Source organism: Vespa mandarinia, chromosome 4 (assembly GCF_050613455.1).
Source record: "Vespa mandarinia isolate Hongniang chromosome 4, ASM5061345v1, whole genome shotgun sequence".
Lineage (NCBI taxonomy): Eukaryota > Metazoa > Arthropoda > Insecta > Hymenoptera > Vespidae > Vespa > Vespa mandarinia.
Window position 1 is genome coordinate 730,001 of NC_140813.1, and position 27,530 is coordinate 757,530.

General features: G+C 30.9%; 7 protein-coding genes and 1 long non-coding RNA gene across 15 annotated transcripts in view; 4 read left to right on the plus strand and 4 right to left on the minus strand.

Moving 5' to 3' along the window:
- Positions 1-5,924, plus strand: part of LOC118447122 (uncharacterized) — a 27,199-nt gene extending 21,275 nt beyond the window's left edge. For 4 of the 5 annotated variants that reach the window (XM_035878641.2, XM_085656396.1, XM_035878643.2 and 1 more), the window contains 7 exons: positions 2,660-3,149; positions 3,255-3,736; positions 3,867-4,060; positions 4,183-4,493; positions 4,590-4,664; positions 4,748-4,927; positions 5,046-5,924. In XM_035878641.2, coding sequence (XP_035734534.1) covers positions 2,660-3,149; positions 3,255-3,736; positions 3,867-4,060; positions 4,183-4,493; positions 4,590-4,664; positions 4,748-4,927; positions 5,046-5,087 — 1,774 coding nt within the window. In that variant the 3' untranslated portion in view covers positions 5,088-5,924. Of the gene's footprint in view, positions 1-2,635; positions 3,150-3,254; positions 3,737-3,866; positions 4,061-4,182; positions 4,494-4,589; positions 4,665-4,747; positions 4,928-5,045 lie in introns of all 5 variants that reach the window. The other variant, XM_035878640.2, reaches the window with a different exon arrangement.
- LOC118447151 (uncharacterized) lies at positions 5,716-6,653 on the minus strand. The gene is made up of 2 exons (XR_004839797.2): positions 5,888-6,653; positions 5,716-5,789 (listed from the first exon to the last, which is right to left on the minus strand). It is a non-coding gene; the product is annotated as an uncharacterized LOC118447151 (long non-coding RNA).
- A 119-nt stretch (positions 6,654-6,772) lies between these two features.
- On the plus strand, positions 6,773-11,023 carry LOC118447232 (beta-1,3-glucosyltransferase). Of its 3 annotated transcripts, XR_014982043.1 has the most exons (11): positions 6,773-7,037; positions 7,096-7,205; positions 7,271-7,453; positions 7,516-7,646; positions 7,752-7,932; positions 7,997-8,132; positions 8,220-8,367; positions 8,450-8,726; positions 8,813-9,014; positions 10,251-10,382; positions 10,882-11,023. XR_014982043.1 is itself a non-coding variant. In XM_085656399.1 (10 exons), exons 1-9 carry the CDS (start codon positions 6,974-6,976, stop codon positions 8,966-8,968), a joined length of 1,386 nt encoding a protein of 461 aa, XP_085512525.1. In that variant the 5' UTR covers positions 6,773-6,973; the 3' UTR covers positions 8,969-9,014; positions 10,882-11,019. The 3 variants fall into 3 exon arrangements, 2 of the variants coding, with proteins under 2 accessions (XP_085512525.1, XP_085512524.1); XM_085656399.1 differs by lacking the exon at positions 10,251-10,382 and having other exon boundaries at positions 10,882-11,019; XM_085656398.1 differs by lacking the exon at positions 10,882-11,023 and having other exon boundaries at positions 10,251-10,394.
- Positions 9,248-15,088, minus strand: LOC118447125 (peroxisomal acyl-coenzyme A oxidase 3). 2 transcript variants are annotated; one of them, XM_035878649.2, is made up of 12 exons: positions 14,969-15,088; positions 12,119-12,276; positions 11,925-12,050; positions 11,672-11,827; positions 11,461-11,608; positions 11,098-11,388; positions 10,859-11,022; positions 10,515-10,755; positions 10,199-10,432; positions 9,877-10,031; positions 9,509-9,802; positions 9,248-9,429 (listed from the first exon to the last, which is right to left on the minus strand). In XM_035878649.2, the coding sequence occupies exons 2-12, from the start codon at positions 12,251-12,253 to the stop codon at positions 9,337-9,339; spliced, it is 2,037 nt and encodes a 678-aa protein (XP_035734542.2). In that variant the 5' UTR covers positions 12,254-12,276; positions 14,969-15,088; the 3' UTR covers positions 9,248-9,336. The 2 variants fall into 2 exon arrangements, with proteins under 2 accessions (XP_035734542.2, XP_035734547.2); XM_035878654.2 differs by lacking the exon at positions 14,969-15,088 and adding an exon at positions 12,486-12,583.
- On the plus strand, positions 12,904-15,923 carry Ir68a (Ionotropic receptor 68a). Its single transcript, XM_085656591.1, has 9 exons — positions 12,904-13,042; positions 13,129-13,300; positions 13,510-13,658; positions 13,761-14,069; positions 14,166-14,268; positions 14,347-14,633; positions 14,721-15,089; positions 15,175-15,562; positions 15,654-15,923. The coding sequence occupies exons 1-9, from the start codon at positions 12,978-12,980 to the stop codon at positions 15,921-15,923; spliced, it is 2,112 nt and encodes a 703-aa protein (XP_085512717.1). The 5' UTR covers positions 12,904-12,977.
- Positions 15,924-17,292: 1,369 nt separating this feature from the next.
- On the minus strand, positions 17,293-18,888 carry rnh1 (ribonuclease H1). The gene is made up of 6 exons (XM_035878700.2): positions 18,741-18,888; positions 18,524-18,667; positions 18,089-18,209; positions 17,854-17,996; positions 17,506-17,770; positions 17,293-17,419 (listed from the first exon to the last, which is right to left on the minus strand). The coding sequence occupies exons 1-6, from the start codon at positions 18,827-18,829 to the stop codon at positions 17,336-17,338; spliced, it is 846 nt and encodes a 281-aa protein (XP_035734593.1). The 5' UTR covers positions 18,830-18,888; the 3' UTR covers positions 17,293-17,335.
- A 528-nt stretch (positions 18,889-19,416) lies between these two features.
- Positions 19,417-25,779, plus strand: LOC118447124 (E3 ubiquitin-protein ligase RNF10). Its single transcript, XM_035878648.2, has 12 exons — positions 19,417-19,861; positions 20,297-20,472; positions 20,538-20,764; positions 20,858-20,948; positions 21,032-21,216; positions 21,293-21,488; positions 21,579-21,713; positions 21,784-22,024; positions 22,111-22,362; positions 22,451-22,622; positions 22,702-23,033; positions 23,163-25,779. The coding sequence occupies exons 1-12, from the start codon at positions 19,792-19,794 to the stop codon at positions 23,252-23,254; spliced, it is 2,169 nt and encodes a 722-aa protein (XP_035734541.2). The 5' UTR covers positions 19,417-19,791; the 3' UTR covers positions 23,255-25,779.
- On the minus strand, positions 23,966-26,587 carry Hsc70-4 (heat shock protein cognate 4). The gene is made up of 3 exons (XM_035878656.2): positions 26,427-26,587; positions 26,055-26,277; positions 23,966-25,779 (listed from the first exon to the last, which is right to left on the minus strand). The coding sequence occupies exons 2-3, from the start codon at positions 26,257-26,259 to the stop codon at positions 24,038-24,040; spliced, it is 1,947 nt and encodes a 648-aa protein (XP_035734549.1). The 5' UTR covers positions 26,260-26,277; positions 26,427-26,587; the 3' UTR covers positions 23,966-24,037.
- Between the last annotated feature and the right edge of the window lie 943 nt (positions 26,588-27,530).

Consider the following 27,530-nt stretch of genomic DNA (forward strand, 5'->3'; position numbering starts at 1 on the left):
CGTTTTGATCTACATCGAGATTATCGATCTTAGTTCGATACTAGTGTTTGATCATAGTGTACGGTGAGAAATAGTTTAACTGTGTTTAACTATCTATCGCTTGTCTTTTCTATTTTAAAGTGATGATGATGACGATGGTAATAGTGGTGGTGGTGGTGGTAACAAATTGGAACAACTGGAAGCATTGACTTCATAAAGTTTCTTCATACATCTAACATCGTATTTCGTCGTGAAGTTTTTAAATTTCCCGCCTTGAATGTTTATTGAGAAAGACGGGAAGAGCTATATATCGCGGAGTGTCATCCTTATTCTTAAATACAATCATTTCACGGGGAAATAGAAAAAGCATTTCGCGTGTTCTTAATCCTTTTGCAGTATCGTGTCTTCGCTTGCGTGGCCTCGGCTACTCACTCGATCGATCTTAATCCTCTCAACCATCTCCTTCCATCTAATGCGTGGGAAAAGCAACGACTTGTGAAGGTACGACCACTGATGAAACTATCGTCCACTGCTCCAGATATTCTTCATAGTTTTTTCTCTTTATTTTTATTTTTTTTTTTTTCTTTTTTTCTTTTTTTTTTACATTGGAATGTCAGTCGTTATTGAATTTGCACTAATAAAAGAAGTATAATATTCGTCAAATATAATTCGATTCGATTTCTTCTAAATCATTCGAATAAATTCCTTGTTACAAAAAAAAACAAAAATAATAATAATAATAGTAATAATCAAATAACAAAGTAATTAATGTCTATGCGCATAGATCGAAATAGTTTGGCATCAATCCGGCGCATTGCTTTCGCTTTCTCCAGCACTTTCGCTATCGTTACCTCGCAAGCACTGTTATATCGCCACCGTAGCTGCTGTTGCGTCGTTCCGATTTAATCGCGAAAGTGCAAATAATTTATAACATTGCTCGATCGTTTTCTTTGCGGAAATTAAATGTGCGCACGAGAGAAATATTAACATCTTGATCTGCTGTTCCCCTTGATGGCTTACCTTTTAACGTACACGAAAAGGTAAAATGAATGGGTCTAGTTATTATGATAAAAAAAAAAAGGCCATAAATGTCCGATTGGAGTGACGTTAATTATTTGTTAAATAAAAAACTTATTACATCGTTGAAATTATAAAGTCCAAGTAGGATATGCCTAATTATCTTTTAATTATTATAACTGGTACTTTATTTATATAAATATTATGAAATTTTTATAAGCATCGGTTAAATCAAAATAGTTTTACAATTGTGTTCCATGCATATGGATTAACAACGAGCGTGAAAGTGATTCGACTGTTACACGCTAACCACCTGTTACCTGCCTTTGAAAAAAAGAATAATAAGGATGATGACGACACTAGGTCAGCGCGTGTCTCTTTAAATATCGCCATTATTATTGATTAAAAAATGATGCACATTACAAAATATGATTATACAACGTTATATTATACATAGTAGAAAAAAAATTTTCGAATATCTAACATATAATCTTTGAATTACGTTTGCATAAATAAATCTTAAAATCGCTGATCTTAAAATCGATAATTAAAATTAAAGAAAAAAAAAATTATATATATATGTATATACACGATATGAAATAGAAATATTAATAAATATTTATAAGATTTCGTTTAAACGATCATTTGAAAGAATGAAAAGGAGGGAAAAAAGATTATAAGACTGGGAAGGATCGAATTAGCTTCGGGACAAGCAATGCAGAAGGAGAATCGCACGCCTTTTCAGAATTGGTACCGCGAAACCTATATCCGCGTCTATAAAGTGCAGTGAACGCAAGTGAGTGCAACGAACTCGTCTCTCTCCCTCCTACTATTTCTTTCTCACTCGGTCGCTCAACGATATCCCTTCTTCTCCTACCACCCAACTCCCACTCCTCCTTGGCCCTCTCCTACCTCACCCACTCAGCCCTCTCGCCACACGTTGCCTTTTCGTCCGCTATCAAATGCGGCGCTTTACTCTTGCACGCTCGAGTAATGATGTGCAAAGTCGTTGCTCCTTCAACTAAGTTAAATGACTACTTTTTCTTTTTCTTTTTTTTTTTTTTTTCTTTTTTTTTTTTCTTTTTTTTTCTTTTTTTTTCTTTTTTTTTTTTTCGTTCGTATGTAAAACGATTTTGTCGTCTCTTCCTCTTCAACAAATCGGTCTCGTTCATCTGTTTCCCCTATTCAATTGTGAATACATTGTCTCGGATATATATTAAAAACAATGAATTACATATTTATATCTTAAAAGAAACCATCAAAGAGAAATATATTTAAAAATCTCTTTCGTGTGTAATATACACGAGTATAAGAATGAATTAACATTAAATTAACCTTGAAATGAAAGGAGAAAATTTTAATATAACGAGAGTACTCTTACAATTTTACGATTCTTTTCTAAAGAAAGAGTATTATAAATTTTGGACATAATTACCGATAAGATTGTGAACTTGTGCGAGTCTAAATAAACGTCGTAATATTTTCGCAATTGTATTCTACGATCGACGTGTTCATTAAATACATGTCAGTTTGAAAAATTGTTAAATGTGTTGAAATGGCCTATCTAAAAAAAAAAAGAAAAAAAGAAAAAAACAGGAATTTCCTGAGAAATATGATCTTTCATAAAATCTTTTTAAAGCGCTTCATCCAATTGTTGTTACAGTTTGAACAAGATGCACGCGATGGAAGGTTCCGGTGGAAACGGGAAGAAGGTGGATGCTGCGGAGAAGACGAGAGAGGAGGATTCGTCTAGAACGTCACCAAAAGTCCCTCAAAATCAACAAAATGGTGCAGCACTTCCGGAAGAAACCGCAGCAGCATCAACGACGACCGCGGATCGTCTTCGATCGTCGTCGATAAAGAAGGAACCTTTATGCGACACGGATTTAGAAACGGCGGGAAAATCTTTATCCTCGTCCGATGGTTCGCAACAAAAGGAACGCGCGCCTATGCGTTCTCTAAAACCCGAGGTAGCTGAAAGTGGCAGAAAACGTAAATCAACGGACGGACAGTTATCCTCTAATGGGAATTCCGCACCGAAAAAGTTCTGCCTTGAGCAACGAGAACAATATATATCGTTTGTCGTTGGCTGTGAAAAACTTAACGCCGATGAACTCGCCGTAAGAGCTGATCAACTACGCGCCGAAGTTCAGGTATTTATTTATTTATTATAATATATTCGTTTTATGAAATTAACGAGAAAGTCATTTTGTCGGGGATATAATTATCGTCGATATTGTACGATTTCCCTTTTTTAGGCCCTTGACGAGCTAGCCCGTGCCAAAGAAATGGAATGGAATGAAATCTTGAGTATGAGAAAGCTCAAAGAAGAGGCGTACCTGAGAGTTGAAAGGAGGAGACAGGTTTTAGGATTTATGGAAGGAAATAGACAGATGGGAGAAACCTTACCACCAGCGAGTTTGTCTCTGGGACCTGAATGGGAAAGCAGTGACAGCACGACGCCCGTGCCTAAAGAAAAATGTTCCTTCGATTCGAAAGAAGACGTTCCCGAAGAAACTTCTCAAGATTTACCAACTTATAAAAAAGAAAAGAGTTCAAAGGCATCATCACATAGACAAGTGACACCACCTAAGCAAACTGGTGAGAACGGTCGAAAACAAACAGAGGCAATGAGTCCTGAAAATAGACAAATTGGAGAAGGTCGTCAAGGTACGATCGTTGATGTTAGATCTATCATCGCTGACTACAGGCTTAGACATCCAGAAATGGTACCACGACGGTAATTTCATATTTACATAAATTCATTGAAAACAGATGTTCTCATCGTTGATTAATAGTAGCGTCTGATGTAAGATCTTATCTATGATATATGTGTATCGTGTTGTATCTATACGTGGCACTTCTATCAGGGGCCGGAGAATGAGGAATTCAGTAAACGTCGGTTTGGGCGCGGGTGGAGCTATGGTCGAAACAGGGCACAACGTAGACTCGCGACCATCCAGTACGGATTCTTGTAAAAGCAATCCGAATGCCGCTGACCCTAACAATTCCATGAGCTTCAAAGACGTGCTCGTTCAATTTGCAAAGTTAAGCCAACAACAAGGTAAGTAAAAAACGAATAAAGCATATATATATATATATATATATATGTCATTGTTATTGAAAATACATAAACCATGCAAAAAAAAATATTTCCTAAATTTGTGAATGAATAACATTCTTTAGGGGAACCAGTGAAAACGCCCCAGAATTATCCAGATGTAACTTTGCATCCTGTAGCGCCATCAGCGACCCCACAAACTACGCAAACTCAATCGACTGGTTCATTACTTCATGGAATTCTCACTAAATCGCAATCTCCTAGACCAACCACCTTTTCACCCACTTTAGCCAGGTTACTCACAGCTCCTGAAAGGGAAAGGAGCACTCCTACCGTCACATCTATACCACAGCAAAGTACTGCAACCCAACACCTTTTACAAGCGTATCAAGGCTCTAATCCGGTTTCTATCAGCGATCTCCTATCTTCTTCCAAGGTTGGTAATATCACTGAACATACTATATCGTAATAAATTATAGAAAGCAAGCAAGCAAGCAAGGATGAATAAATAATCGAGGAATACAAATTACAGGCAAGAACAGAAATAACCATTACGCCAGTTGTCAATACGGCGGTGCAATCTCATTCTAATAATTTAATTCACGTGGTAAAGAAACGAATTTCTCTATGTAATTTCTTTCTATCAATATTTTAATACTGATCTAAGTAGTAATGAAATCATTTTAACAGGAGGATGTGGAAGAAGAAGCTGCAGTTATAGAGGATAGAGAAACTCGAATTTCCTCGGGTGGAAGGGATACCAGAGACGATAGAGATAGTCCACCACGTTGTCAAGGTTGCCATGAACGTGCTGCACAGTTCGTGTGCGCTGGCTGTGGTAATCAGTGGTATTGCAGTCGCGAATGTCAAGTATGTGGAGATATATATATAATTTTTTTTTCTCTCTAAACAAATTCTGCGAATAATGCGAGGAGTACATTTTTTTTTAATCAAGCCGAAACTAATTCATTCGCAATACTTTTTACAGGTCGCGGCATGGGACGAACACTCCGAAGTGTGTTCTGGCTAAAATTGAAGTATTAAATATTTCATTCGAGTATTTAAATACTTCTTGAATAGACAGGTGAAACGACCTGCACAACTAAGAATGAATCTAGTCAAGAAACGAATGTCACGAGCTTGATTCTTAACGAGCAAGATATGAAAAAAGTGTTATAAGAACATTGTATATTTTTAAGAGTGTTTAAGTATGTTTAATCTGTAAAAATTGAACTATAACTTTAATTTCAAGACGGAATGATTGCCAAAATTTCCTGTGTCACGCTACAAGTTATGAATGTAGCATAGAGAAAAGTCTTAAACGTGTTTAGAAGTAAAAAAAAAAAAAAAAAAAAAAAAAAAGATCGAAATGTAAAGGTCATTGCTTTACTGTAACCGTTGCATTGCCTTTATTTGATATTGGGATTACGAAAGTCGCGATTTTTTAAGTAAATATAAAACACTACTGCTCGATCGAAACCTCAAGCATTTAACAATGTATCACTAAAAAAACTTACTCGCATTCAACGGAACGATCTATCTGTAATGTTACGTATCCGCTTAAAGTACTTTTTATGAAATCGATTCTCCTTAATAACCGTTAAAATATATTTCATTGGTACGGACGATTAATTCTTCGGTCCATTCGAACTTGTAGGTTTTTTTTTTTTTTTTAATTTATACCAATTTACTGTTAACGCTAGTCCAAAGTTTTCAACAGTTTCAAGAAATCCTAATGAGAAACAGAAAAATATATTTGTTTATAAACGGATTTAAGAGAGAGCACAAAAATGTAGCTTATGATACTGTATATAATTTTATACAAGTTACCAAGAGATCGTTCAAGCTCGAACTTTAAAAATCAATTAATCGTGTGCCATGTGTCAAATTCGTTTAACGTGGGCGGCTTTACATGTTGGTACAGTTCAATGTATGGATTATAATCGGATATGTTTTTATAATCTTATTGCTTTCTTTACACTTTTCTTTCTCTTTTTTTTTTTTTCTTTTTTCTCTCGTATTTTTTTTTTTTTTAAGTCCTACAGATTTACATTGTAAGAAGACAATTGCATTTTAAACTTGAATGCATAGAAACAAATTTTTTTTCTCGATCATATCTTTTATTCGTTCTAAAATATACGTATGCGCGTATCACAGACATTGTATTTTATACCAGATTTGTTACCATATAAAATTTAGATTTAATAGATCTTTAGCTTTAGTATAGATTTAAGCCGTTGTTTTGTAACTACGTCGAAAACGTATTGAAATGTTTTAAGTTGTTTTCTTTCTTTTCTTTTCTTTTTTTCCTTCTGTTTCTTTTTTTCTTTTTGTTTTCTTCTTCTTCTTTTTTTTTTTTCTCTCACTAGCATGTTACCCGACAATGATGGTCCCAGACAATGTATAGCCCAAAGTTCCTACAGGTACACAACATTATATATATTTTTCCCAATTACAAAGCAAACCAAAATAAAGTTTTTAATCGTAAAAATTTTATTAGCACGTGTATGTTATCCCTTCTTTTCGCTATAAGTAGACATTATATATCGTTACATAAATAAAACTGAAGAAGAAAAAAATCATTGTTGTCTATTTCTCGTTGAATCTTATCAGATTATTAAGAATAGTCTTTGTTTACATTTGAAAGGTCTTATAAATTTTGTATGCAATTTAAAGCTTACGATTGGTTAATTTGGTTTCAGAGCTTCGAGTTTTTTTTTTTTTCTACAGAGGGCAGTAGAGTCGACACGAGTAAACAATTCAAAGTTATCATCATCAAAATAATTATATGAAAAAATCTCTTCGTAGTGTCGTATAAATTAAAGTTTAATTATATAAATAATTGTATTACTTATCATAGTAATTAATCTACAAAGAAAAATATCCTTTAACAAGATTTATTTCTTACCTGGCATAATGTTAATCCATTTGATTCTTCTCTCTGAAATAATTCTTTCATCCATGTATATAACTGCCTTAGGTAAATTTTTATCTATATAATAATTGTAATATAAATTATAATAAATATATCTTTTCAGATACGAAAGAATTAGTAGTTATAATTTTAAGTCAAAAAGAAGGTTATCATGCTGCACATGCTGATATTTTACAACGGAGTATAGAGGAACAAGCAAGCATTATGGAAGTAGTAAGTATTTTTATAAAATACATGAGATGTTTGAAGTAATAGGTATATATATATATTTTTTTTAGGAAGTACCAAAAATTGTCTTAACTCATCAATTAAATGTTAAAGGGTCCTGGATAGTCATACCATTATTTACATATTTATCAGATAATTATTCAAACGCAAAGTGGTATTTCTTTTGCTTAGAAAATACAGTCGTAAAATTGAATAAATTGTTAAATGTATTTTCTCAATTTAATTCTAGTCAGGTGAATATTATTTTTTTAGTTGTAGAAATTAATTATTACATGGCCTAACGTTCATCTTCCAGGAATTATGGATTGGTCACGCATTGTATGACGTTGAACCTACTATAATTCATCATTTCGCAGAGCATAAAAAAAAATTTAAATATCCCCATATTGCTACTGGATTCGCAATGACATCGAAACTCTTAAATAGGTCTTTCTTATTTTACCATTTTTTTTTTTTTATCTCTTTCTTTAATAATCAAAAAGTACAATTATTATTATATAAAAATACACAATTTTATTAATATTATTACAGAATAGCGGAGGAAATTTCACTTGAATTTAATCTCAGCAATGATTTTTCTATCGATGCTTCTTACGAATTAGGAGGTTTTATTTTAAAAAGCAAAAAGCCTGTAAAATTAACTCATGTTCCTCAGCTATGTGTTGTTTCTACCTCTGATTGTGCAACTTATCCTAGATTCTTTCATCCATGTGTAAGTTAGAAAATTATGTTGATAAAAATAAATTAGATATATTTTGATGTAATTATGATTTTAGGATACAACAATTTCTTTGCAAAATGCATATTTTGCAATAAAAACTTGTGCCAAGTATCATGCAGAAAGAATCCCGATTATCAAAAAGACATGGGCAAAATATGCTTTAAATATTGGATATTTCAGTGATCAGGCAGGTAAAATTTTATTTGTTCTTTATTTCAATAAAATAATGTTTATTATTTTAATCATAGGTATAGAATAAACAACATTTTCTGGTGTAGATAAAAACTTACCTGAGGCATATATTGTGACAAATACTACTAAAGGACACTGTGCCAAAACTTATGATATTTTAAAAGAAGTCGCTAATATATTGAAAAGTAAAAATCTTGATTGGTTGATTATATGCGATGACGATACTATTTTCAGGTATGTCACAATCATATGTAATCTACATATATATTATATAATCATTCATATTATACAATTTTTGCTATTGAATAAAAAACAGCGTGGCACGATTAATGCGTTTATTAACGTGTTACTATCCTAAAAATCAAATTGCTATCGGCGAGCGTTATGGTTATCGAGTATGGGATAGTTCATTTGGATATGATTATTTAACTGGTGGTGCCGGTATTGCTCTATCTGCACCTCTTGTTTATCAAATGATTGATTCAGATGTTTGCAAGTGTCCATCGTCAAATACACCAGACGATATGTTTCTCTTTGGCATATGTCTACGCAGACTGAATATAGAACTTACTCATTCTTCTTTGTTTCACCAGGTATCTATAGTCTTTAGGAATATTTATTTATATTAACATTTGAGAAATATTTCCTTATTAATAAATTACATATTTATATAATATAGGCTCGTCCTGCAGATTATGCTACTGCTTATCTGGCATCGCAAGAACCTGTATCCTTTCATAAATTCTGGATGATTGATCCTATAAAAGTATATAATCAATGGTTTTCTGAAGCGGATAGTTCACTTTCTGTACCCAGGATTCATACTGAATTATAAAACTGATATAGAGCATAGATTCTTGAATCTAAGATAAACATCCATGGTAAAATTATTTTACTCATATAAGATCATTTTTTAATCATGAAGTCATTATATAAAGAATAACATGATAAATGCCCTAAGAAATAGGCATTATCATTTTCAAAGTTCTTATATATACTCATTTTTATACATATATATATAAAGGATATTTTGTGTATAGAAAATATGTTAAGGATAATAAGGATATAAATTATAATTCGTGTAAAATTATTTAGAAGTTATATATTTATATTAAAAGAGTCTTCTTAAAACATGTAAAGATATATATTTGGGATATTTAAAATATAAGCAAATGAAACCAATTATATAAAAGATATTTTATATCATAATCTAGATGGTAATATTTCTTTCCACCATGTAGGACGTTCTAAATTTTCCTTATTTTCGAAAATCTTCTCCTGGATATGTTTATATACCTGTTAATACATTTAAAATTAACAAATTAGAACCATTTTTACTAAGTAAATTACATGAAATGATTGATCATAAACGTACATTCCCATCGGCCATTCCTAGTGGAGAATTAACAATATAATCAGGCGGTGCTAATACATCTACTAAAGCTACAGCATCTTCCAATAAATCTTTGCACAATGTTATAATACCTTGTCGCAATTTATCGTCTATATTACTATCGACTGATGCATAACCACCAGCATACAGATCTACCAATCTCTTCTCCAAAGTCGTTGATCCAAACAAAGAACACAACTTTTTAAGTACCTCATATTCTTCTGTTCTCCAAATAGGTTCTTTTATACAATCGATGAAAGTTTTAAGTAAAACATACTATGGAAATAATATTCAAAATAATTAGATTCGAATTTTGGGTATAATAAAACATAAATAAAATAATTTCATACTTCTCCATATACAAGAGATAATGTTCGTGCAAAAAATAATTGTGAATCGTTTCGTATCATAAAATCAGTATATCCGTTTTCTTTAAGATCTTGTACATGTTTATAAGTTTTTTTTAAATAATAACATAATAACCATTGAAATGAAAATAATAAATCTGAAATAAAAGAAGTAAATTTCATTAGAACAGGAATTAGACGTAGGTAACGTGATAGATATATAAAATTTCAAAATCAATAATATTATATATATATATATATATATATATATATATATATATATATATATATATAATAAAAAATGTATATATAATTATTTTCATACTTTCAAGACTTATCGTTTTTTCGACTGTGGTGCAATTAAATTTTTGTTTTAGAATATATTTACTATCTGCTAAAAAATCTATTGTTCCAAGTGGAGAGGAAATAGTTTTCCCATTTAACAGACAAGACCATTGATTCAACAACCAGTTACTTGTTTGTTGAATAAGTATATTATTTTCACCTTCGTAAGTACAATTTGCGTCATGATCAGCTCGAATATCTCCTAAACGTGACACTATAGAAAAAGTTAGGATATTATCATTATTACTATTACTATTAACATTATTGCTTTTCTTCATAATTTTATATTTACGCACTCTTTAAATATCCATGACCACCACATGACTCTCTACAATCTTGAATAGCATCTCGTGCAATCCATGAACACAATGGTTTTGCAGCTGAAGATAATGCATGGAACTCAATACCTTTTTCAATGTTATTGTCATTTTCTTTATCAATTAGCTTCATTTGAAAATTAGATATAGCTTCGACATATTTTTGCGAAAATATCTTTATTGCATATGCAGATGCTAAATGTGGAAATAATCTAGCTTGCTGGAATATACAATATAAAATTAATAATTAACATATAATGATTTCCATTACTTTATCTTAATCGTAATAATTATACATATTTATATTTATATAAATAATATACCTGTGTTTGATACTCTATTACAGGCCACTCTTCATTTTCCGATGGACCAAATTGTTTTCTAACCGCGCAATATCGTAATGCTATGACCAGTGCAAGATTAAGATAAGTCGAACATATCCATGTAATATTAAAACGTCCTATTGATAATGCGCCAAATGATGCACCTAGAAATAATGTAAATGGTAATAAATTTTCTATATAGAAACAAATCATACAATTATAGAAATATATGTAAATACCAAATCTTTTATTTTTATCTTTAAAGGATGTTACGTATTGTCCATCTTCAGTAACATCGGCTGTTCGATTTAATAAGTATATACGTGGAATATGATAATTATTAAATATTACAAAACCATTGTCCACCCCATTAAGTGAAATTTTTTCGCCTAAATCTCCAACAGTTACACCGGGCAACGGTAAATGGGTATCAAGATCTCGTATAGGTACAATAAAAGAATGAAGACCATGATTTATTCCATCTGGCGTAATCAATTGTGCAAAAAGAATGGCATGTGTAGCAGTCTTTCCTATAATTATTAAAAGTTTAACATTTTAATTAATTACAATACACCATAATATTTAAATATATCTATATATACCTAAACCACCAACCCAGCATTTTGCAGCTTCAAAATCTGGTGAATGTAAACAGAAGGTTTGTCTATTCACATCATATGTTGCAGTAGTTCTCATACCTTTAACATTTGTTCCATGAGATATTTCGGTTAAAGCAAAGACACCTAAATACTGAATTAATACTTATTAAAATTTCTTACGCAACTATAATATTTTTTTTATTTTTATACATACTTCCTGATTTAAGAATTTGTACAGAATATCCATATGACGTTCTGTACCTAAAGAGAAAATAGTACTTGGAACCATTCCATGCATGATACTTATTTTGATTGGGATCGACGAATCATATTGAAAAAGTATATTTATCCAACCTTTATATTCAATTGGCTATAATGTTGATATTTCAATGTAATACATCATAATATATTAAATACATTATTAATGAAGAAATATTTGTTTAATTGTTATAAATAAATATACTTACATGAATTTGATTCTCTAGAAGAGCACGAATTCGAGCTGTACAAATTCTACGACTTTCGTCCAATGATGATGAAGTATAATTTACTTTAAATAGTGGATTGTCCTTAATAAATGACCATATTTTGTTCTACAAATATATTATTTTTTTCAATTAACTTTTCCCAATAAGATTAAATATTCTGTTGTTATATTTACCTGAAATTTGATACCTTCTTCTCCTTCTAAATTTAGCTTCAATAATTTCCAATCAAACCTAGCACGTATTCTATACTTATCCAAAGGGCCTTTGGGTAAATCATTTATCAAATTCTTTAACTTTGATACTTGCATTGTATATTATAAATATTTTTAATCTGTAACAAACAATTCAAATTAAAAATTTTATTTATGTTTTATATCATATTGTAAATCTAATAATTTAAATGTTATTATAAACTTTATACAAATAGATTCACTAATAATTATATTTATCTTTACAATAATTTTTACTAATTTATATATACAAGATAACTTAAATATAACTTATAGATGTATAATCGTCACTTAATACAAAATTTTTTACCTATATGTTATCGTTCGATTATTCGATGAAATGTGAATATAAAAAGATTAGATTAACCTTAATTATATGAACTTAAAGAAATATAATGACGAGTCATTGCATATAATTTGAATATCATTATTTCAATTTATAAGATAAGATAATTTTGATTATAGATACTTCGAATGTCATCGATTAAACAACGTTGAATAATTTATATAGAATAAATATAAATTAAATTCAATTAAGAATTATTTAGAAAAAAATGCAATAAATATTGAATATATTTATAATATATATATATAATGATTTAAATTTCATTAAATTTCTTTTGCACTTTTTTAATATTTATGTAATCCAATACATTTTCTATTACAAGACAAATTGGATATTTAATTATTCATTGATTTAAAGAATCGATATAATTTGAATAGGGTAAAGTTGATGGAAAGAGTAAAATACTAAAGAAGAGCAAAGATGATAGAATGAGCAGAAAAATAAATAACGCGCGCGATGATATTCCGATTTATACTCATTATTTTTTTTTTTACTTATTTTACTTTCGGATATAAAAAAAGGTGATATAAATATTATTATAAGTATATAATTTTTTTTAAATGAAATTATATATAACAAAAAATATATTATTTTAAACGATTATTAGAGATCTACAAATTGATCAATGCAAAAAAAGTGCGCGCAATTTAAAACCTGTGATCGATCGATTGATAGAAGAAATTACGAATCGTAGTACATGTACCGTTTTTGTAACGGACCGTACTTATCATGGATTAATAAATAACAATAAGAAAATTTTCGACATTTTTAAATATAACGTAAGTACATAAAATGTTTCTGTCTTTTTTTCTTTTTCTTTTCTTTTTTTTTTTCAAATTCACGCTTAGCATGCAATATGAAATTATCAAATTATATCAATATTTATATTTTTTACTATCTTTTTTTACTCTTACATCTTTTATCTACTTTCATTTATAATATTTACAATATGAAATTAAAAAATTCATAACATTTTTTTTTTATGTAGATCTTATTGCACGATAATGAAGAATTTTCTCCAGCAAGACAGCGTATCCAAAAAATTCTTGCTCACAGTAAAACAGCTAGATGCAATGGATATATTATACTTGTTGCTAATGGCTTTTTAGTTTCTGAATTTTTACAATACGTAGAAAGGTGATAAGATAAAGATTTTTTTTATTATCACTCATGTACACCATATAAAAATGATGTATAAATAATTTTGTAAGATATAATGAGAATACACATTTTTTACAGAAAAGAATTAATCAATACTCATGGCTTCTTTTTATTATTACATGATTATCGAATTCTTACGTCTGATTTGAATTATATTTGGAACAGAATAATCAATGTTGTATTTGTACGTCGATATAAACCGTATAAGTATCGTTCAGGTGATACATCTGCTCGACCAATAATTAATTTAGAGACTGTATACTTTCCAAATCAAAAACAAAAGTTTGTAGTAACAAAGTATTTAGATACATGGTACGATGGGAAATTTCGTTATGGCAAAAATCACTTTGTACAAAAGATCTCAGATCTTAAAGGAAAAACATTAAGGTTTGAAACTTTAATTATTAAAAATATAGATGATGAATTATTTAAATTTTTCTCATAAATTGATTTTGCATTTGTTGCACTTATTTATTCTTAAAGAGTTTCAGTTTTTGAACACATACCAGGTGTAACAAAAGAATCACAAAATTTTTATAAAGGTGGTCCAAGTTATAGCGCAAAAGGTTTAGGTGTTGAATTTGAAGTTTGTATAAGAAGTGTGTCAACAATATTATGTATTTTTTATATAGATTTTTTTTTATATATTTTCTTATCTTTGCAGTTAATTCGTGTTATTTCTCAATTTATGAACTTTAAGGCACATTACTATATGCCTTACAATATAGAGAATGACCGGTGGGGAGCATTAGAAAAAAATGAAACATATACTGGTCTTATAGGAGAAGCATTAGCAAGGAAAGCTACATTCTATATTGGAGATCTCTATTATACCTCCTATCTTTTAAAATTCTTTGAACTATCTATCCCTTATAATACAGAATGTCTTACTTTCTTAACACCAGAATCTTTGACAGATAATTCATGGAAACTTTTAATTCTTCCTTTCAAGTACGATCATTAATAAGAAAATAATTTAACAAATATACGAAATTTATCAATAAAAAGATAAATATAAATCATTTCATCGACATTTAGGCTCTACACTTGGATCGCAGTTCTTTTCACTCTTTTATTAGCAGGAGGAATTTTCCATCTTTTTTCATTATCTTATCAGAAACACATAATTATTTACAAGGATGTTAAACGAAAATTAATCAACATTAATGAGTCCGACAAAATAAAAGAATTAAGAATTAAACAAGCAAAAAAAGGCTTATATTTGTTTACAGAAGCACAGAATAGTATGCTATATACATATAGTATGCTACTTCTGGTATCATTACCTCGTCTGCCAAATCCTTGGGCTTTAAGAGTACTCATTGGATGGTGGTGGATTTACAGTATTTTAGTCGTTGTAATTTATCGTGCCAGTATGACAGCCAGCCTTGCTAATCCTGTGGCTACGTAAGAATTAAAATCTATTAACGATCATTATCAGTAATAACAATTTAATTGAATTTGATGTATTTTCAATATGTTTCAAATGTAGAATCACTATTGATACGCTGAATCAATTAGCTAAAAGTTCTATTTCTGTTGGTGGATGGAGCGAAGAAAGTAAAGAATTTTTCCTACAATCTTTAGACTCTGATAGTCAGGAAATTGGTAATAAATTTCAATTGATAAAAAATGAAAAAGAATCTATAGAAAAAGTAGCAAATGGATCTTTTGGTTACTATGAAAATGAATTTTCCTTGAGGTTCGCTCATATTACAAAATATGTACTGGAGAAAGAGCAACAAGAAAATAATACACAAAATAACAAAACATCTGATGTAAAACATAATTTACATATTATGAAAGATTGTATTATAAATATGCCAATTGCTCTTGGAATGGACAAAAATTCTCCATTAAAGCCATGTGTCGATTTATGGGTAATGAAAAGTTTAACAATTATCTTATATTATTTAATACCTATTCAATATAGATTATATAATATATAACCTATATGTCTTGTTTCACTAGATTAGACGTACGATAGAAGTTGGACTAGTAAATAAATGGTTAAGCGATGTTATTTATCCATTGCGACTTACTGAAAGACAACAAGAGAAAGTATCAGAGAAAGCATTGGTGAATCTCCACAAGCTTTATGGTGCTCTTGTCGCTCTTACCATTGGTTATTTCTTTAGCTTAATAGTATTATTATGGGAAATTTTACATTGGAAATATATTATTTTAAATAATCCTAAATATGATAAATATCATTTAGATAAATTCTATGCAAAAATATGAATATATTTCTGAAATATTTTATTAGAAAAAAATAATTATATCTACGTGTTATTTATTTATATATTTATAACAAAGTATATTTATCAAAAATTAATTTTAGTTTACTATATACTTATTTTTTCATATTATATAAGTAACAAATCAAGAAACAGTCTGCTCTCTATGATGAATAGATAATAAAATTGAAAATTTTATTATCTATTAAATTTTATTTATTATTTATTATTATAATTATAATTTATTATCTATTAAAATTTTCAATCTTTTTGTACATTTAATAACATTATATAATTACTTATCAAATAAAAAAATTACTAAGAAAGAATTTCTATAATGAAAGTTTATATAATATCATTCAATGTGGTTCAAAGTACAATCTCAACAGAAATGGTAATGATGTAATTCTATAAAAAGTTTAAAATACTTTAAATAGCTCTAGTATGAAGAAACAGTCATTTAAATAAACATATTATACAATTAAAAAATATTATTTATATAAACATGTACCTTTTATTTGAAGTTCACGTTATAATATGAGCCGTTTATATTGAAAGTGGCCTAACTCCATTTATACTTAAATCAATGAATGAAAATGAAAATTTTAAAGTCCTGAATTTATTATCACGTCGGGGTAGACCAAGAAAGTTCAAAAATATTGTATTGACATCACTGTATAAAAATATTAGACAAATTACAACAAGGACATAATTGATCTATTACGATATATACCACCAAAACATCATGATTTCTTTAAATCTCTTTCACATACACAAAATCTATATGAGTAGTAAATTGTTTTGTAATAAATTTATGTTTGTAATTTTGTATGTTATGTAGTTAAAAAATGTTTTGAATTGCATAAATTATGTTTTCGAAGTGTTTTAAAGATATGTAAAATAAATTGAGTATTGTTTTTTTCAATTTGAATAAACTTAAATTATGTTGAATGGACTTGGGCACCTTCAAATTTTATAATGAATTTGATTGTTAATTTTGAAAGTGGTCTAATTCCATTCTTGATAAGAAAACGCATATTATTCACTTAATAATTACCACTATTTTAATAGGAATTATAAATTTAACACCCTTAGATACACTTAAGTAGTATGACTCATTAGTATCCTATACGTATATTTTTAAATTCATTGAAACGCAAACCCTTAAATATCTCGATTTAAAGATAAATGGAGTTGACCACTTTCAAAATAAACGGCTTATATAAACTATTTCAAAGTACTTTCTTATACTTATCGTATTACAGAAATATTTTATAATAATAATTTTTAAAAAATTGTTATAAATATTAACATTAAAGGATATAGATTATACTAAATAAAATATGCAAAATTTTACAAAATGTTTTATCTATACATACATGTCAAAATAAATAATTGGCCTTATTTTTTCAAAGATTACTTGTCACATGCAATACCTTGTCTTGCTAATTTATCTGCCATTTCATTACCATAGATTCCGACGTGTCCATTCACATGATTCTGTTATATTATAAATATTATTAATTAAATTTATTATATGACAATTAATTGATATGAAATTATATCATACTGTAAATAAACTTTACCCATTTAACATCTAAAGATTTAAGTGCTGCTTCCATTTCCAAAAGTTCAGTTTTATTGATAACTGGTTTATTAGTTGAAGTTTTCCACCCATTTCTTTTCCATTTGGGCATCCAATTTGTGATACAATTAATAAGGAATTTGGAATCTGTATTAATTTTTAATTTCATTATGCCTGCTTTTTCGGCTTGTCTAGCTGCCACTGTCACTGCTTGAATCTCTGCCATATTATTAGTTGCCCTACCAACTACAGGTTTGGATACATTTCTGTAAATATAAAATTACAAATTTTCTATGACCGATAATATAAAAATATGTAAGATCACAATACAGCGATTAAAAAAACCAACAAAGGATGATTGTCTCCAAACCAAACACCGATTCCAGCTCGTGCACCTCTTCTACCATTTGATGAGCATGCTCCATCTGTATATACATCAACATATTCTTTTCCCACAGTATGATTTGTGTCTTGAGATGTACAATGAGAATTCTGTATAACAAATAGTTACATGTAAGCTTTTTTTTTTTGCTATATTTTGTATTCGTATTATAGTATATTGGTCAAAATTAATTAAGATTTACCTTTAAAATTTCAACAGATTCAAGTTTCCTTATTTTAGACTTTGAAACCAATTTTCTTGATCCTGGTGACAACGTACGTTTCTGTATATTTTTCTTTTCCTGATTTAATATATATCCACACCTTAACATTGATAAAACATATTATCATTGTATCTAGTGTATATATATGTGTATAATATTATTATGTATTAATATATAGTGTATATATTAATTGTATCTAGTATAACCCATATCTAGTTACTTTTTCAAAGCAATGTTTATTAATCTATATATAATCTATATATATATGCATATATAAGCATAAAAATCATAATAGCACAGAATAAAAAATTTTCTTATTAATCTTAAGAAAATTAGTTGAATAAAACCCAATATAGAATGCTATATATTACAGAAAGTCTAACTAAAGAATTTAATATTATTGCAAATATTTACTTATTTTCTTCAATCAACTTGCTTGATGATAACATATTCGAAGAATCACCACGTTGTTTTATAAAATTTTCTGCTTCTAACTGCGATGAGAACTTCTTATATATAGATCCATTAAATTTATTAACTTGTTCATAACATTTTTGCCTTAAAAAGATTATAATAAATATTTAAAGCATATACATATTCATACGCTTTTACATGTTCACATTTTTATTACCAATTAAGGTAAATTCCTGGCTTTCGACCTTTAGCAACAGCATAATAAAATGGCATTTTGAAAAAGTAATTAAAAAAGTTCGATTTCATAAATATAAAAAAAAATATTCTTTTCGTGTATTATGAATATCAAATTTTTTTTCCTATGTATAAACCTTTTGCAAGATGTTTCTGCAGGTGGTAAAATAACAGTAACAATGAACGTATATATGTATACATATATATTATTTGCAGCATAACGTGTCTTCTAAAACACAGTCTTTGCGCATGCGCCGAATTGCGCCTTTCTCTCGACATTAATTTAATCTTTATTAACATTTTATTATATGAAAAATTTTATAAAGGATCTATCGTATCATTGTACTTTATCCTCTGCTATAATAATCATCGTAAGTATCATTATCAAAGAATATCTGTAACTTTATCCTTATCGTTCGAATCTTAATCGTTATAAAATTCAAGAGGTCTCTGCTTCGATAACTAGCATTTGATCATTCAAATAACGGAAGTATCGATGTACTACGTTAGTTTAAATGAACGATTATAAGAAGAAACAATAAAATCTAAGATGATTAAAGCGCTATCTGCTAGAAAATTTGAAAAGTTAAAGATTTTTTTGGTACACGTTTATAATGTATCTTTAAAGTATGCTAGTTACTATTTAAAGTAATGATATCGAGTAACGAATGACGTTGCAAACTAAACTTCCGGTTGCGCAAAGATCATTAATTTCGTCGCCATCATAGCGACGAAATCGCGACCGCGGTGGTCCGCAGAAATATTATATCGTCGTTTACGACGAAAGGGAGGCCAATCGCTTCCTAAAAAGCGAGAGCTTTCGCTTTTTTCTGTGCTTCGTTTAAACGTCGTTAAACCGACTCATCGACGGTCGACCATCGGCTTATCGAGGGTTTCTTTTACAACTTTGGAACTGACGAAACATGGCTTATTGAAGAAGATGAAGGGCTTGCAGAAAAATATTATTTCTCCATACGGAGGAGACCACATCTCTGCCAACGCGAAAAACGAGGCCAATTATAGCCGAACTGCCAATGGACAAAAAGACCAAATACCCACAGTCCTCTTCAAAGGGGACTGCTGGTGATTCCAAGAAAAGTCAAGGTACGTCACCACTTCGTGTCGCTAGTAGTTAATCGACATTAGTTCGTTATTTTAGATTTATGATTTTGTTTTTTATTTCCTTTCACTTCATTTCACTTCACTTCACTTCACTTCACTTCACTTCACTTCACTTCACTTCATTTTATTTCATTTTATTGTATTTTATTTTGTTTTATTTTATTTTCTCTTCCCCTCTACTCTCCTCTCCCTCCACCCCTGCTCTTTAAAACGATACTTTTTCAATATTAATATTCTAAAATATTGAAATTCATTTAATAATATCTAACCATTATGATTATATTTTGGACCTACTGTTTCGTATGCGATTATTAACATATATGGCGTAATACCTACGAAAGCAAATTTTATGGATTTACTATCGATATATTTGTAGTGCTTAAACGTCCTTTATCGCGAACATTTTATTTATTATAGATGTTGCCAACAACAAATTATTTCCGAAAACATCACGTAAACGTGAACCAACTGGCGCTAATAGCTTGTCTAAATATGATCAGACAAAAAAGTACAATACACAGAAAGCAAAAATTTTTGATAAGAGACCAAAACCTAAAGGACAATATCATGGCGGTTCAAAGGAGGATACCAAGGTAAATATATATTATATATATATATAAATAATTCTATTAAAAAGTAATCTTCATGTTTTACATAGGTAGTAGAAATTGAAACAGCTGAGTTCGGCTCAGTGATGGCACAAGGAAGTAAAAAGCAGAATTTGAATCATCTGCTAAATTTCCATTATGAACCACGTGACATGCAAAGTGGTTCGGATACATGGAGAATGGGAAATACGAGTAAAGCCTACAATCGTAATAGTAACAGATGGCTTCCGCCAGTACAACGGCATAAGTATAACAAGGAACAATTCTTGCAAGCCAGGTGAAGATCTATAATTACAATTTATATATTTATATATATATACATATATACGCATATTATAAATAGTTTTTACTTATTTTTATATTTTTTTAGCTGCCAATTTGTTGTGACTGCCAATGAAGATTATTCTTTATACCTAATTGATCCTGATGCGCTCGTTGATTGGAAATATATAGAACAAGTAGTAAGCCTCTAAACGCACTTATTTATTTTCTTCTTATACATGCAAATTAACGAGATATTTTATATATTAAATTTTAATTTCAGAAAATTCATAATACAGAAAGCTTATCGTGCCCAATTTGTTTGTTCTCACCAGTAGCTGCAAAAATGACTCGCTGCGGTCATGTTTATTGTTGGTCATGTATTCTACATTATTTGTCTTTATCTGATAAATCGTGGCGCAAGTGTCCTATTTGCTATGAATCTGTACATAAATCTGATTTGAAAAGGTAAATTTTAATCATTATATATCATTTATATGTAAATTATCGGCTAAAGATAATGTATTGTTTTCATTTTTTTTAGTGTTATTGAGGTTACACAGAATGCTGTCAATTTGGGAGATCCAATAACATTACGTTTAATGCGACGTGAAAGGGGTTCATTAATTGCAATTCCTGCAAGTGAACCTATTACAGCCTCTCCAACAACATTTTTCCAGGTTTCTAAAGATTGCAATAAACAACTTTTCTCTAAACTTCTAATAGCAAATCCAAAAGACGTAAGTTTGAAATAGATTATAGAACATAACAGATATATTTGTAATTAAATTTTGTTAAAAATGTTATCATAGACCTTTTTAATTATATAGATCATGGATATCATAGAGTCTGAACGTGCGCAATTAAGAATTGAATTAATGAATGATCCACATTCCCCTGAAAATTGCTATATCGAACAAGCAATCTGTGAACTTGCAAAGAGGGAAGAAGAACTTCTGCAAAAGGTATTTTTTATGGTTTTGTCTTTCATTTTCATTATAAGACAAAATTAAACGAATATGTAATTGAATGTAGAAAGTAAATGACGACGGGTCACATCAAGAAGTAATAGGAAATATTTCATCTACATCAATAGGAGATAAAGTTGAACAAGAGAAACAAGAAAGTCAACTAATACAGCAAAGTAACGACGAAGTAAGTAATTTATCCAAAGAAGATCAATCTACGTGTGATGAGGGAACTGAAACAAGTAACATATTTTCGAATGAAACGCAGTTACCTTCGCCTTCGCAGAAATTCTTTTATTTCTATCAAGGTAATTATAAAATTGCAATTTTTCGTGTATATAAGATTGATTATAATGAGATATATCGCAAAATTTACGTTTACGTTTCTTTTTAGCTGAAGACGGACAAAATGTGTATCTCCATGCAATGAATGTGAAAATGTTAGAAATGCAATATGGTAGTCTTGAGCATTGTCCTCCGGTTATTACGGGAAAATTATTAGAAAAGGAAGTAGGCAGTTTTACGGAAGATTTAAGACGGCGATTAAGATATCTTTGTCATTTACCTTTAACCTGTCAATTTGAGGTTGCTGAGATAGAACTTAAGCCACCTATTGTATCGGAAGATGTTCTTAATTCTTTTCATGGTAATAAATCTATGTATCTATCCTTTCGTCATTAAAATTGATTATATTATTACTTCGGATTTATTATATTAAATTCTTTTATCGCCAGAACAATTGGAAACCCGACAGAAGAGAAGGCAACGCAGGGAACGCGAAGAAAGGAAACGAGAAAAAAAGATAATAGAACAAGAAAATAAACAAATGGGCAAATATCCAGTGCCAAATGTGAACATCGATTCAACGCGTCACTTTCCTCAGTGGCAACCAGAACTTTTTACAGAGTATGTTTTTAATTGTTTACATGTATAAATCATACGCAAAAAAAAATTTAGATTTAAAACTGAACATATTTATGTATAGAGATGCGATTCCTTCGCCATCAGAATCATTGGCTACCTCCAGTGTAGCCAGCAGTCCGTCTTTAAGTACATTTGACGAAGTTGTATCAACTACGAGAAAAATAAATAACCCGAATGAACAAGGGCCGTCGTTTGCTGAAATGTTACGTAATACTGGTGCACGCTTCAAACCTGGCAAATCGTGGCCAACGGTCAAAACTAAACTTCCTGAAAAACCAAAATCTGTTAAATCAGATATCGATGAAGACGATTGTGCTCATGCTCCATCCTATAGTCAAAGTTTTGGCGACGCCTTAGCACAGGCTTTGGAGCGGACAAAATTGTTAAATGCTGGTATGACAATATTGTTGGAAATAAGTGTTGCGTGTGTATATATATGTGTGTGTGCGTGTGTGTGTGTATATACTTTTGGACTCGTGTATAATTTCTCTACATGTATTATACATCTAATATATGTTACAGAAGCAAAGTTGAACGATAATGTAAGAGGCAAAAAGAAGAAGAAGAATAAGGCTACTGTATTATTTGCAACCAATATGTCACGCGCATCATAAACAAAGCTTAAATATTATTAATTTTAGAGAAGCTGCTTGTGTTTTGTTCTTTATTTTACTCAAAATTTAGTTGGTCTCCGGAAATAAATTTGAATATTTTATTACAAAAATTGCAATGTTTTAGTATTAGATTCTTCATTAAGTTTGGTGTAAAATTTCCTTTATAATGCTTGTAAAATAAAATCTTGTTTTCCAAACTAAGTGTGGCTATTATAAATCATTGAATTTGCCTAAACGAAAAGGAAAAAAAAAGATCGTGCAGCATTATCGATTATGTATTTTAAACAAAACATGAACGTTTTACTCGTGTGTGTGTGTGTGTGTGTGTATGTGTGTATGAGATTGACATTTATTAAAATATAATATCAGTGAAGGTATTAAATTTTAGATCTATATTTATATGGGATACAACGGAAGTACAATAAAGAAGCGTTTCATAGGTTTCAGAAATGTTTTGTATTTATGCAGTTCTTCGGGAACATAGAAACTTAACAAATCCTTACGGACTTATTCCTTACAATACAGCATAAAATATCTTTGTAAGAGAATACTGTACAAATTAATGCAATATATCACCTTAGTACTTGCAGAATAAATAAATAAATAAAATAGTAAGTATATGTGGAGAGAGAGAAAAAAAATAACAGGAACTGAAAGATTTTACAGTTTATCGAAGAATATTAGAAAAGAAAATAAAAAAAAAAAAGCTGCTTGTAATCGTTCTATGTCCTTTTATTCAAGTACAATAAGAGAGGGCAGTGGCAAGAGGGAACAAAATTTCCTTTAATCAACTTCCTCGATGGTAGGTCCAGAAGCGCTACCACCACCAGGAGCTCCACCAGGAGCAGCACCGCCAGCACCAGGGAAACCACCACCTGGCATACCGCCTGCTCCTTGGTACAATTTCGTGATGATGGGATTGCAGATAGACTCCAGTTCCTTCTGCTTATGCTCGTATTCCTCCTTATCAGCCAGCTGATTAGCGTCGAGCCATTTAATGATCTCATTGCATTTGTCTAGGACAAGTTGTTTGTCACTGGCGCTGATCTTATCTTTGAGCTTTTCATCCTCCGCAGTACTCTTGATGTTAAAGCAGTAAGACTCAAGACTGTTTTTAGCAGCAATGGTTTCCTTCTGTTTTTCATCTTCGCTACGATATTTCTCAGCTTCATTAACCATTCTCTCGATGTCTTCCTTACTAAGGCGTCCCTTATCGTTAGTAATGGTGATCTTATTCTCCTTGCCAGTAGATTTGTCCACGGCAGAAACATTAAGGATACCGTTGGCATCGATATCGAAGGTAACTTCGATCTGCGGTACACCTCGTGGTGCCGGTGGAATTCCACTAAGTTCGAATTTACCCAAGAGATTGTTGTCCTTGGTCATAGCACGTTCACCCTCGTATACTTGAATCAATACACCAGGTTGATTGTCGGCATAAGTAGTAAATGTTTGCGTTTGCTTGGTTGGAATAGTTGTATTTCTCTTGATAAGCGCCGTCATAACACCGCCAGCAGTTTCGATACCAAGGGACAATGGAGTAACGTCAAGGAGCAAAAGATCTTGAACCTCCTCGGACTTGTCTCCATGAAGGATGGCAGCTTGTACGGCCGCACCGTAGGCTACGGCCTCGTCGGGATTGATCGATTTGTTCAGTTCCTTGCCGTTGAAGAAGTCTTGTAAAAGTTTTTGAATTTTCGGAATACGCGTGGAACCACCGACGAGGACAATGTCATGAATTTGAGCCTTGTCCATCTTGGCATCGCGCAATGATTTTTCAACTGGTTCGAGAGTACTCCTGAAGAGATCCGCACAGAGTTCTTCGAAACGCGCCCTCGTTATGGAAGTATAGAAATCAATACCTTCATAGAGGGAATCGATCTCGATACTTGCTTGGGTCGATGATGAAAGAGTACGCTTCGCCCTTTCACAAGCTGTACGGAGACGGCGTAATGCACGCTTGTTGGAAGTAAGATCTTTTTTATATTTGCGCTTGAATTCTTGAACGAAATGGTTGACCATACGATTGTCGAAATCTTCACCGCCAAGATGAGTGTCACCTGCCGTGGACTTGACCTCGAAGATGCCATCTTCGATCGTCAGAATGGAGACATCGAAGGTGCCACCGCCAAGATCGAAAATAAGGACGTTACGCTCGCCCGATGCTTTTTTGTCTAGACCGTAAGCAATGGCGGCAGCGGTGGGCTCGTTGATGATACGCAATACGTTCAAGCCCGAGATGGTACCAGCGTCCTTGGTTGCCTGACGCTGCGAGTCGTTGAAGTAAGCTGGTACTGTGATTACAGCATTGGTGACGTTCTTTCCTAAATATGCCTCTGCAGTTTCCTTCATCTTCACAAGGACCATGGAACTTACTTCTTCTGGGAAGAAAGTCTTCGTCTCTCCTTTGTATTGAACTTGAATTTTGGGTTTGCCGCCTTCATTCACAACAGTGAATGGCCAGTGCTTCATATCGGTCTGGACAATAGGGTCTTCGAAACGGCGCCCAATCAGTCTTTTAGCATCTGTCAAAATTACAAAGAAAATCAGAATTTCTTCGACATTGTATTTAGGGTATTATAAAGGTAGAAAATTAACAATTGGACCTTTCATTTATTGATCCACAAAAAGAAATGATTTTATCTATTTTTATCTATTATTTTATATATATTTTTTTTATATTGAAGAAATTAAATTAATTAAAGTTTATGAAACTGTCATATTAACAAGTACGATTGTAAAAATGTGTAAAATTGATCGTGTTATCTGAAAGCGACGATCCATCGTTTATGCAACTTACCAAAGATGGTATTGTTCGGGTTCATAGCAACTTGATTCTTAGCAGCATCTCCGATGAGACGCTCGGTGTCGGTAAATGCAACATAACTGGGCGTAGTACGATTTCCTTGATCATTGGCGATGATTTCAACCTTTCCATGTTGGAATACACCAACGCAAGAGTAGGTTGTGCCAAGATCAATACCAACTGCGGGTGCTTTGGCCATTTTAGTTTTCTCTTATTTCTGAAATCACGAGGAAATATTTTTTCGATGAACATCTACTCTATTTCCTTTTTATTTTTAATAATGAAAAAATCATCAAATTTAAATCCACAATCTACCGCATTATATCGTTTAGCAGACAATAGAAAGTCACACTATATTAAACGTACCTTTTCTTTGTTTCCGAATATTAAAAATTTCTCGAAGGATAGTGAAGAAGTTCTCCACACGACGATTCGCAACGTGAGTGACGAATCCGCACCCTATCACCGTATATATTATTCGGGAAAGGACGCTTCTGGAATGTTCTTCCTGTTCTACTCGGATAATAGCCAATCAGCTTCGCGTTTATACGAGGGAGGTGATACGATTGGTCGACGTATCTACTACGTAACTCGAGGAAACAACCGTAGGAAGGATTATTGACCATCGATTAGCGATGTCTTAATATTATTTTCTTTCAGTATCGATCGTATATTTGGCAAAGAAAATATCATATCAATTTAATATTATCATTGAAAAATTATCTATTTATTTTTGGGACCTCGAATTGTGATGTTTTTCATCATTAAAATGAAGAATGACGCGGAAGTAATGCGGAAGGAAAGTTGGAGAAAAATCTAGCGGTTATTGCTAGAAGCTACCACGCGGGCGCAAACCGTTACGATATGTGATCACCGACAGATACACACACACACACACATACACACACACACACACACACACACACATTACTATAGTATGGATCGTCTCACCTTCAACCGTTTTTTTCCGCCATTTGCATCATTGATGAATCTATACTACCATATGAATTTCGTAGTAATAAAGAATCTCTACTATTTAAGTATTTGGCTTAATATATAGCGTGACCGAAAAATGTTAAATATTTTATCAGATATAAAAGATTTTCGATAATATTTTTTTCAATAAATGTAACAACATCATGAGTATTGATCAAATTATGATGATAATCGATAAACCTTCGATGTTTAATTGGAAAAATGCTGATTCAATGAGTCATTGAGTACGATAAGGTCATATCAAAATATAGAAGATAAAGATCATTTTCAATTCGTTTTAATTTCCTTCGTTCATTTTCTGCATGATCATCGTCGCTACACTCTCGTAGCATTTCGAAATACATGGAACGACATCGAATAATGTATTTCAAGTTTATTATAAGAAACTTTTTTTCTAATCGTCTCTTGCACACAAATCAAACGTGTGTAGTTCGATAGAATTCGTATTTGATTATGACGTAGCCAAAAAAAATT